The sequence below is a fragment of the Lepidothrix coronata genome, unplaced genomic scaffold, assembly GCF_001604755.1.
Source record: "Lepidothrix coronata isolate B3197 unplaced genomic scaffold, Lepidothrix_coronata-1.0 Scaffold28, whole genome shotgun sequence".
In the NCBI taxonomy this organism is placed as follows: Eukaryota; Metazoa; Chordata; class Aves; order Passeriformes; family Pipridae; genus Lepidothrix; species Lepidothrix coronata.
The window spans coordinates 5,546,800-5,557,704 of NW_016690208.1; the positions used below are offsets into that span (position 1 = coordinate 5,546,800).

General features: G+C 54.9%; 1 protein-coding gene across 10 annotated transcripts in view; it reads left to right on the forward strand.

The window, feature by feature from the left end:
• The window catches only part of DAB2IP (DAB2 interacting protein), a 196,069-nt gene that overhangs the window by 181,026 nt on the left and 4,138 nt on the right, over positions 1–10,905 (forward strand). For 6 of the 10 annotated variants that reach the window (XM_017810159.1, XM_017810160.1, XM_017810162.1 and 3 more), the window contains 5 exons: positions 1,242–2,112; positions 4,904–5,056; positions 7,873–8,075; positions 8,630–8,717; positions 9,808–10,100. In XM_017810159.1, coding sequence (XP_017665648.1) covers positions 1,242–2,112; positions 4,904–5,056; positions 7,873–8,075; positions 8,630–8,717; positions 9,808–9,975 — 1,483 coding nt within the window. In that variant the 3' untranslated portion in view covers positions 9,976–10,100. The other 4 variants (XM_017810155.1, XM_017810156.1, XM_017810158.1 and 1 more) reach the window with 4 other exon arrangements.

A 10,905-nucleotide genomic window follows, 5' to 3' on the forward strand; every position in this document is an offset into this window, starting at 1 on the left:
TTGAGAAGCAAAATGTTCATCTTTTGAGGACTTGAGAGTCTGTTTGTGCTGACCTCAGGATGTGGGTATCATCAATAAGGAGCATTTGAGATGTACAGGATTGGCCTTACCCATCTTTGTAAGACACAGGGTGTGTGCTGAATTCACTGAGATCCAAACCTGCTATTTCTGTAACAGTTGCCAAGCTGTAGAGGGCTCACAATGAGTTCCAGACTGCTCTGTCCAGTTTTTATAAAACTGGGTGTTTTTAATGATGAGCGGTGATTCACAGACACAGTCACCTACATACTTTTTGCCCTGATTAAATAAGGAGCTTCATTCACGGGGAAGAATGAGGCTGTTGCAGACCTCTGATGTTTCTGTTTGTGGAAAATGAAATGGAGCCCACACAAATGGAAAGACTGTGCTAGTAAAATAGTTTGTAAGTGGAAACTGCATAATATTTAACAGTTTAATTAGAAATGAAAGGCAGCAATGGCACTGGACTTCCTCTAATCAGAGCTTTCATCTCTAGTGCTTCCCAGCATGAGGTGCAATTATTTGTCTAATGCTATGGAGGATCTCTGACAATACGCTTCTCCCCAAATACTTGCTTACAATGCACCATCTTTGATCAGCAGAATATTCGCATTAAGCTACTGCAAAGCTCTCTCTTCCTATCCCCAAGAAATCAATATTGCATGAATGTGTGTTGCAGCAGGAATGGGGGGATAACCTTCAGCTGCCAGGCTTTAGCTCTGCTGCGCTTGCTGACCCTGGGAGGCCTGGTGTGGATCTGGCCCCCACGGTGTTCTGTGCTGTACAAATCCTGGCCAGGGTGCCCACTGGAGTTTGCTGCCCAGGTACAGAGCAGGGGACACGGGCGTGGCATGGTTGGAAGCAGGAAAGGTGACACAGGCTGGCCCAGAGCAGAGCCAGCTGGGATGGCAGAGCGCCAGGAGCGCGTCCCTGATGCCTCCTGCCCAGCGCTCTGGCCGTACACATACTCCCCTCGCTCACCTGTCCTTACCTGCCCACTCCCAGGCCAGCCCGGGGCTCATGGCACCCTCCATCCTCATCCTTCACACTGTCCCCTGCCGGGGCTGGGTCCTGTCCATATCCCCACCCCGATCCCAATCCCACACAGCTGCGCCACCCTGATTTCTGAGTGATTTCGTTTTCCTGCTCTGGTGCAGCATTCACAACTCTTCTTTTTTGTTTTGTTTTCCTCTCCTCTTCCTTACGCACTGACTTTCCCGCAGTCTGATAGATTTCACACGGTTACCATCTCCAACCCCTGAAAACAAGGACTTGTTTTTTGTCACAAGGTCTGCTGGGGCCCAGCCCTCGCCTGCCCGAAGCTCCAGTTACTCAGAGGCCAATGAGCCCGACGTGCAGATGTCTAATGGCAGCAAGAGTTTGTCCATGGTGGACTTGCAGGACAATCGGCTCTTGGACAGTGGGGCCAACGCGCCCGGCACGGCCGACTCCCTCAATGACAGTCAGTCGTCCCTGGGGCAGTTGCAGGGCGTGTGGACCACACGGACTCAGCAGAACAGCGTGACGGGCATGGCCACCGTGCGCCGGGTGGGCCAGACGCCCACCACGCCCAGCGGCGAGAGCGCGCCGGGGCGGCCGCAGCTGCTGGCGCCGCTGTCCTTCCAGAACCCCGTGTACCAGATGGCCGCGGGGCTGCCCCTGTCCCCCCGCGGCCTGGGCGACTCGGGCTCCGAGTGCCACAGCTCCCTCAGCTCGCACAGCAACAGCGAGGAGCTGACGGCCAACAAGCACGGCTTCGCCGGCCCCGCCGCCGAGGACTTCTCGCGCCGGCCGGGGGAGCTGGCCCGGCGGCAGCTCTCGCTCACCGAGAAGGGCGGGCAGCCCACGATGCCGCGGCAGAACAGCGCGGGGCCGCAGCGCCGCATCGACCAGCCGCCCCCGCCGCCCCCGCCCGTGTCCCGCGGCCGGACCCCGCCGTCCCTGCTGAACACGGTGCAGTACCCGCGGCCCTCCAGCGGCAGCATGATGTCCTCCTCGCCCGACTGGCCCGGCAGCGGGGCCCGGCTCCGCCAGCAGTCCTCCTCCTCCAAGGGTGACAGCCCCGAGATGAAGCAGCGCACGATGCACAAACAGGTGAGTTCGGGCTGTCCGGGCTCTGGGTGCTGAGGGGCCGGGGGGGCTCAGCCCGTGGGGATTGCTGCCACAGGAGGGGACGTGGCTCCGAGTCGCCGCCTCAGTGCCGACCCCGCAGTGGCGTCACACGTGGGGATGTACCTCGATAATGGCACCCAGCTCGGCCTGAGATGGAGCCCCTGCAGGGCTGGGGACAAAGCCCAGTGTCTGTTGCCAGTGTCCCTCTGTCACAGGGCACACTGGCCCGTGAGGCGGTAGGTGGCAGAGGCACGAGGGCCATGGCAGCCGAGCCACTGTCCTGCGCTACCATCTTGTCACTGCTTTGCCTCTCCATGCCCAGGCTCTCATCCCATGCCATAGTCAATCCCGTGCCATCTCCCAGGCTTGGAACAGGCCCTGATCTCCCATGCCTAAGAGCCTCCCTGCTGCTGCTCCCATCCCAGCAGAGCTGTGGCGCTGCTGGACACTCTGTGAGACCCTCCTGTGAGAGCATCTGGGAGGTGGGAGCGATGAGGAAGGAGCAGGTGCTCCCCGTCGAGAGCGACGTTCCCGCTGTGCTGAGCTCCGCAGTGATCCCAGTGCTGGCCTGCACAGAAATCCAGTCCACTGTTTGTGGGGCTAAAATGGAAAGCAGTAGGTCACAGGCCCAGGGCCCTCTGGTTGCCCTGGCACGGACAAACGGTTTTTCTAGTGCTCATTTATTCACCCTACATTTCAGAACTAGCCTATAGAACTTTACCACAGTAGGGCCTCTGTCTGCTAAAGGAAGAGCTGTAAAAGTAACACAGATCCAGAGAACGTGGACAACAGGCAGGAGCTGCTGCATCTCGGCCCAGACCCAGAGTTCAGGCACCTCTCCAGCAGTACAGTGTTGGCGTGACCTCCTCTCCGGCACGAGGCAGCCCTGGGTCAGTGCTGCCCACAGAAGGCTGTTCCGTGCTCCCATCTGGAGCTGTTCCATGCATTCGGTATCGATCCCTGAGCTGGCATTGCCACGCAGCAGCGTTTGTGTAACACGGATCAATGCTCATTAGGGACAGAGGGCACAGAGCTCTGCAAGCAGCACAGGCCTGTTCGCAGCAGAAGTTCTTCCAGAAAGACATCCATGATCTCCGGGTGGCCTTTGGAAAGCCCTGGCCAGGTTCTCCTTGCAGACCATTCCTCCATCCACCCCTGTGATCCTCTCAAAGTTTCTCTCCAGACCTGGAGTCCTCAGAATGCCTCTGCCACCCTCACTCTGCACATTTTATTTGCACGTTGGCAGCATCTGGAACCATTTAGAAACTGCTCCTCATTGGTTGTATTTAATGCTGTTTGAGACCAGAGGAATCCCATCTGGTGGCTTTTTTTAGAAGAAGTCCATGAACCTCCTTGCTGCCAGCCAGAAAGGCTGCTTCTACATCTGCAAGGTCATCTACTGAATTGACTTCCACACTCTCCCAGGTCACAGCAGATGTCCTTCTGTACTTCTTCAGAGAAGGAAGGAAGAGGCAGAAAGACCTGTGCACAGTGGGCTGAGCTCTGTTCACTGACATCCTTTAACAGTGGCCTTTATGCTGCTGGAACAATCCCGGGTGGCCACGGCTTTGTGGCTCAGACCCTCTGAGCAGCCACCCGGGTACAGTGCCTGAGCTGGAGGTGTAGGGGAAAGCAGAAAGCCACAAGCTGGATGAAGATTTGTAGCAAATGATGTTCATGAGTGTTCATGAGTCGAGTCTGACACTTTGGATTCGTTATTCTGGAGAGAGAAGACCAGACTGGAAGATGGCACAGGAAAGCCCCTGACCCCAGTGAGGGGATTAAACCAGTCCCCATTCCTTGTGATACAGAACCTCCTGTTCTGCTGCCTGACAGTGACTGGGCTTCTCCACTGTCCAGAGGCTGGGACGAAGGAGAAGGTCCCCAACATTTCTGATTTGTTCACTTGAATTGCCTTGACCAAGTCATCCAGGTCCCATGTGTTCATCCAGCTGTTCACTGCAGTTTATAATGAGGCAGGATGGAGGCGAAATAGCTGGAGGGTGACTTCCTCAGCTGTGTAATGTGGTTGGAAAATATTTGGGCAATGCCATTGGCAGTCCCTGCCCAGGCCAGGACTGAAAGGCAGCAGCTGTGGCTCCAGCTCATTGGCCATGGAACAGCACTGGTCCTTCGGCTCCCCTGGCTACATGAACAAACTACAGCTGAACTACTGAGAAGTTGAGCATTTAGATCTCTCCAGCACCCCAAGTGTAGCCTCAGCCCAAAGGAAACCTTTCTTCTCCAAGAAGACACCTGCATAAGGAGCGTTTCAGTTTTCAGATCTTGTTTTACCTGTGTGGAATCTCCACTGCAAGCAAAGACAGCTCAGCAACAGGCTGAAGAGTATGATTTCTCTGCTCATGGAGTGAACACACCACGCCCAGATGCTCCGTTCCTGTGCAGCTCGTGTCCTTCTGAGGTGGCAGGACGGGCTCAGACACCTGGGCCATGACTTGGAGCAGGATCCTGTTGCTGTGCTCCGCTGTACCTGTGCAGGCAGGATGGCACAGGGAAGGATTTGGCCTCTCAGAGGCTGTTAGACCCAAACCAATGTGCAGCTGCAGAACAGGAGCTGTTCCTGCCCCCAGTCCCAGCTGCTCTGGCAGCCCAGCCTGGTTCGTTGCTGTTTGAGCAGCGTGGCTGAGGGTCTGCTTGGAAGGAAACTCTCTCTCTCTCTCTCTCTCTCTCTCTCTCTCTCTCTCTCTCTCCAGCCTCATGAACATTTCTGTTCCAGGTTTTTCTTTTGTCATGGTTGTGTGTTTCATTGTAGGCCCCTTCTCCCGTGAACCCCAATGCCCTGGACCGCACTGCTGCTTGGCTTTTGAATATGAACATGCAGTTTTTAGAAGATGAAAGCATTGACCCAGATTCCAAGCACAGGGATAAGCTCAGGAATAAGGACGAGCTCAGCCAAGCAGAAAAGGTAAAACCTGATTGGATTGAAACAAGTTTCTGAATAGAGAGAGGATTTCCTTGAATGTTGTTCCCTGAGCACCCTGGGGAGAAGGTGGGCTGTGTGCAGATCCCTGTCCATGAGAGAGGGTGATGCTCTGCTCAGCCTCACAGGGAGCTTCTGGAGAAGGTTTGGGAGGTTTTCACACACTCAGTGCCTGGAATCACCTTCTGATGAAAGCAAGTAAGAAAAACAGGAGCCAGCAATCAAGTGCTGATGCTGCCCTGCAACAAACTTTGCAGCCAGCCAGTGCCTCCTACTGCCCCCATTCCAGCTCCTCCCAGCTTCAGGGAAGAAAGCTGAAAAGGTGGATTAAGCACACCTGTAACAGAGGTGGGAGTAAGGTACAGGCAGTCTCCTGCCTCACAACAGGGTCATGTAGCAGGAAGCAGCTTCCATGTCAAAAGGCTGTTCACAGACCTAAAAATTAAGTCCAGATTTTAGTCTCAGAGACAGCACTGGGGCCTGAGGCAACTTCAGCAGTGCAGTGACACTGCCATGAGCTTATGGCTCACAGATCAGGGTCAGGCCAGTGGGGATCTGCTAGGAAGCCCATTCCAGAGTGTTCAGTCTCAGTCCCTGGTCCCACAGAGGTCCTGTGCCCCTGAAGTAGAGGGGTGCTGCTCCCTCCCCTCCTTCCTGGGCGAGCCTGGGATGGGAGAAGCTGGGAAGAGACAGAGTAGGGGTGAAAAACAGGGTGAAAAACAAGGGTTAGAAATGAGGATCCAGCCTGGCTCTGCTGGGAGCAGGCAGTTGGGCACTGTTAGCACTTGGGATGTTTCCTCACTGTGCTTCTCTCCTCTCACACCAGCCACACGTCACCTCCTGTCCCTCAGCACTGCAGACATCACCCTCCCCAAATCCCCACCCTCTTCTCCCAGGACAGACATGTCTCTGCTTTAGTTCCAATAGCCTTCCTGTGCTCATTCTGCTGTGCTGTGTCATTTGGGGACTGTCACCTCTTGAAATCCAAGTGAGATGCCAAAGGCATCATTGTAGGGCCCAGGAGGTACAAGGCAGCAGCTCCCAGCTGCCCCAGGAAGAGCAGGGCAGAGTTTTGTGGGTTCAGCCCATTTCTTACTCTGAGCAGGGCAGACATTGGTGGGGTTACAAACCCCTGTGGCACTGCAGCATCCCAGTCCCTGTCCCAGGTCCAGCGGGAGCCCTGCCCCGCTGTCTCATTGCCATGCAGCATCTTTCCTTCCTCTGCTGTGCCATCAGTCACTGACATCCAAGATCACCATTAGCATAATCTCTCTCCCCATTACGGTAACATGAATGGTAACCGAGAATGAGAGGAGTGTTCTAGAGACAGGAGCGACTCCTCGGGCTCCGAGGCCTCTGCTGCTCTCCTTTGAGCTCACTTACGCTGCTCCTATTTTAAGGCTAGGGTAGGTATTTAATCTTTCCTGTTCGAGCAACTCCCTGCTGTCTGACCTTAGTGCTTCTGTGCAGCTGCACGGGCGTTTGTGTCCCCTCATCGTTCCAGGTTCCATGTGCAAACCGTGTCCTTTCCGTGCTGCACCGAGAGCTTTGCTAAAGGAAAACTGGAGTGCTCTGTCCTGGGCAGGTCCTGCCCTCTGCCAGCCCTGCTGTGGGACTGTGGCAGCTCAGGAAGACCATCAGCATCCTAAATTCTCAGTCCTTGGGCACAGCAGTTGTTTTTGCTGTGAGTGGAGTGCTGCCCTCCCCCCTCCCTAGAGCTGATCTGGGGATCACACACCCCAGGAGGACTCTCAGATAATGGACACGACCCAGTCCATCATGGCAGTGCTTACCCAGGTGCATTTCTGAAAGTTCATGAATAACACTTGTAGCTTTAACAGCCTTCAGGACTCAGATGAGAGGCTTTTTCCCATATCTGGCTCTTTAAAAGCAGCTTGTCACATTATCAGCTGCATGTTAATTATTCAAAGGTTATTCCAGTTGAGATTCTTTTCCAAAGACTACTTCCAAAGATAATTTTTTGAAATTAAAGCAGGTTTTTTTGGGCACACACTCACTGGATTTTCCTTTAGCAAAGCAAGTTGTACTGAATGCTGTGCTGCTGCAATAGCTGAACCCAGTTTTACCGAGTTCAAAAGCTCTTAATTTTTTTAATTGCTTTCTGTGATTCTGCTGCTGATTTATAGCTTCACCCAAATGAACAGTACAACTGTGGGGTCTTGGCTTCACGCAGTGGCTCTTCTTGGATCGAACCCTGGTTTGAGATCTGATTGTATAAAGTGCTGGGCCCCAAAAAGCAGGAGTGCTTCGTGCCCTGCTCGTGCCCAGCGCGGTGCCATCACCTCGGTGAGGTGATACAGAGCCAGCAGTGTCCCGTGTGTCACTGCAGCTCGTGCTGGGCTCCCAGCCTGCCCAAAGCCCCCCAGTTTGTGCTGCAGGTGAGGAGCTGCTGCGTGAACCCCAAAGCCCAGCGCTGCGGCTCCTCCTGCCTGCGCGGGCCCCGCGCTGCCGAGGCGGGGAGGCTGCCGGGTGCCTTTGCCGGGTGCCTTTGCCATTTGCTCGCTCTAACCTGCATTTCCCCTGTGAAATGCCAGACTCTGCTAACAGCCCACTCTCTGCACTGCCAGCGACCTGCCCCGGACCCGGGATCACTCCTAGCGCAGCGGAGAAGACGGAAGAGGAGGTGTCGGCGAGCGGGGTTGTCTGACACGGGTTTGCAGCTAGTCTGATACGAGAGAGGGGCGTGAGCGGGTTTGGGGGAACCCCTGGCACGGGCAGAGCCCTACGAGGTAACGTGCCACATGTGTTTTCTCCTCCTGTGTCTGTCCCTGGGTGCTCAGTACCAGCAGGACCTGGTGGTGCTGCAGGACAAGCTCCGCATCTCCAACAAGAAGCTGGAGGAATACGAGACTCGCTTCAAATGCCAGGAGGAAACCACGCAGAAGCTGGTGCTGGAGTACCAGGCCAGGCTGGAGGAGAGCGAGGAGCGGCTCCGGAGGCAGCAGGAGGATAAGGAGATCCAGATGAAGGGCATCATCAGCAGGTACAGGGAGATGGGAGTGCTGGGGATGGCAGTAATGCTGGGCAAGCCTGGCTGGTGTTAGAGCTGATCCCTGCTCAGGAGAATCAGGTTTCCCATGTGGGTTTCCCTCTCAGTGTTACCTGGGACAAGGAAAACCACAACATTTTCCTGATTGACAAGGGCAAAACTTGAGGAGGGGAGAGCTGGCAGCCCACCCCAGTTCCCAGAGGCTCTGGCAGGCTTGTTCCATTCATATAGCTGAGGATCTCACCACCATCCCTTACTTATAGCTCTAATTCCCTTTCTCCCACCCAGTGGGATGTGGTGTTTACATTTGTCTGGGACACCTTTACCTGAGCCAGGGCCACTGAGTGCTTTCACTCAGCCCTTTAAATGGGTCAGCCTTTTCTGTGCTGTGTCACTTCAGCTTTGGGCTGGTCTTCTAGAGAGAGCTCCAGGGAAGAGTTAAGAGCCAGAAAAAGGTTTGGTTTGTGTGTAAGAGGAGGTAGAGTGTGAGACTAATACCTGGGCTTAGCAGAGCCCAGCCAATGGAACGTTTTCCTGTCTGTTCCCAGACTGATGTCAGTGGAGGAGGAGTTAAAGAAGGACCACGCTGAAATGCAGGCTGCCGTGGATTCCAAGCAGAAGATCATTGATGCACAGGTGAGTCCCCCATGCCAGGGCTGCAGCAGTTTTCAGGGTGGCTGTACCAACACAGCCTCCCCCTGCAGCAGTGCCAGCCCAGCGTGGTGAGACCGTGGGGGTGAGTCAGGACATGCAGGACAGGGCGGTCAGACTTCAGCAGGACACGAGTCACTGTCACAGCACTCACATCTGTGCAGCTCTTTGCAGCCTGGGAGTGTGGCAGGAGACACACAGGGGGTGGGGGTGGCAGTTTGGGCAAGGATCATGCCCACAGGTCAGTTGGTGAGTGGAAGGATCATATCCCCCCCCGGAGCATTGCTTGGTGCTTCATGTCCCAGTAGTGCTTCCAGGACCTGGACACGAGGAACACACAGCCTGGCCAGAGCCAAGCCAACATGTTTTTTCAGCCTTTGGGTCGTGGCTTGTAGGATTGGGAAGCTCAGTTACTGCTGTCAGCTACGGTGGAAGAGGAGCATCACATGATGGGTGCAAAACACCATGCTTGGAAAAGAGAACCTGAAAATATAATCCATAATCATTTAGTTTGTAACAGAGAGGAGCATCAGTGTCACAAAGAACACGAGTAGCACAATCAGGCTGCAACATGAAGCTCTTGCTTCCATTCTAACAATACTGTGATTGGTGAGAGTTGCCATCAAAAGACATCCTGGGAGGCTACAAGTCATTTAAACTATTAATTTACACTAACAAAATCAATTAAACACTGACAGGAATAACTACCTTGGGAGAGCTTGGGTTTAGAAAAGGAATCCTACCATCTTGGCAACAGCTGAGTTAGAACAAACAGTACAATGAATTTCTGTATAACTGAATAATTAGAGGAACTTTGTTACCTCCATTTTCTTCAGGATCCTAAAATGAATGTAGCTGACGTTGCACAGGAAAAGGACATTTGTGGTCCTGCCAAGAGCAGCGGATTTCAAAAAACGCTGCGTAGCACTTAAAACCCCTGCACCTAAGATTGCCAGAGAGAAGTGTTCTGGTCCAGGAGGCCTCTGGGTCACTGTCTGGGGAGAGGCCCTGACATCCCAGGGGGACAGGGCTCGTGCCTTGGCGCTGACCGTCCCCTGTGCCCGTTTGCTTGCAGGAGAAACGCATCGCTTCCCTGGACGCTGCCAACGCACGGCTAATGAGTGCCCTTACTCAGCTGAAAGAGAGGTACAGCATGCAGACACGTAATGGGATCTCCCCCACAAACCCAACTAAATTGCAGATTACAGAGAATGGAGAATTCAGAAACAGCAGTAATTGCTGACGCGCGGCGGGCGCTGCCGCGGGAGGAGGCCTGGCCGGAGGGACCCTGAGCCGCGGCGCCAGAGAACGGCTGTGCCCGAGCACCAGCTCCTGACTGCGGACGGCGCCGACCCAGCTGTGGGAGATGCCAATGCCAGCACTTTGAGGGACGGGAATGTCGAGTGTGAGATGAGTGGCATAAGGAAATAACACATATTCGAGAATCGCTGTCACTTGTTGGATTTGAATCAGTGTTTAATGTTTAAACAGAAGTAACCTTTTCCTTCCCAACCGGCCCAAAGGATATGCCTCACCCCTCCCCAGCAAGGAGTAACGTCCTTGTCGTGTCAGTCAGCGAAATAAAGGGAGCTGGGCAGAGCCTGCAGCAGGCGGGGCCCAGTGAGCCCAGCTCGAGTGTGCTGCTGGATGTAGCGTCCGAGGGACGGCAGCAAAGCCCAGCCCGCTCCTCCTGTGCCTCCCCCCGGAGCACAGCCCTCCCAGAGTGAACCCCAGCCGAGCCCAGCGTGGCTTTTGTGAGGCCACTGACTTTTGCAGCATCCACAGGGCATTTACGCAGCTCATTAGTGTGTCATTAACTCCGCCCATCCAGGGAGCACAGTGCAGATGGAAGGTCAGGGCGTGTGGTGGCCAGAGGGGTGCTGTGTGGGGGACCCCGGTGGCAGGGCAGTGGAGATGGGCAGGACTGGTGCTGCTGGGGCTCCCGGGGTCCGTGGGCAGCCCAGGGGCACGGGGCAAGGCCAAGGCTCTGGCACACGAGTGGAGGGAGGAGCTGGCACCTGGTGAATGGCGACCCGATTCCTGTCAACTGCTTCTGCTCTCTCTCAAATAAAGGGGAAGAGTTGTGTAAGCAATAGCCCCAGGCACTGTCCCACGTGCACTTCCAGCCACAGAATAAAGTGAATGTTGCCTGAGCTTGGTCCCTGAGCTGTGA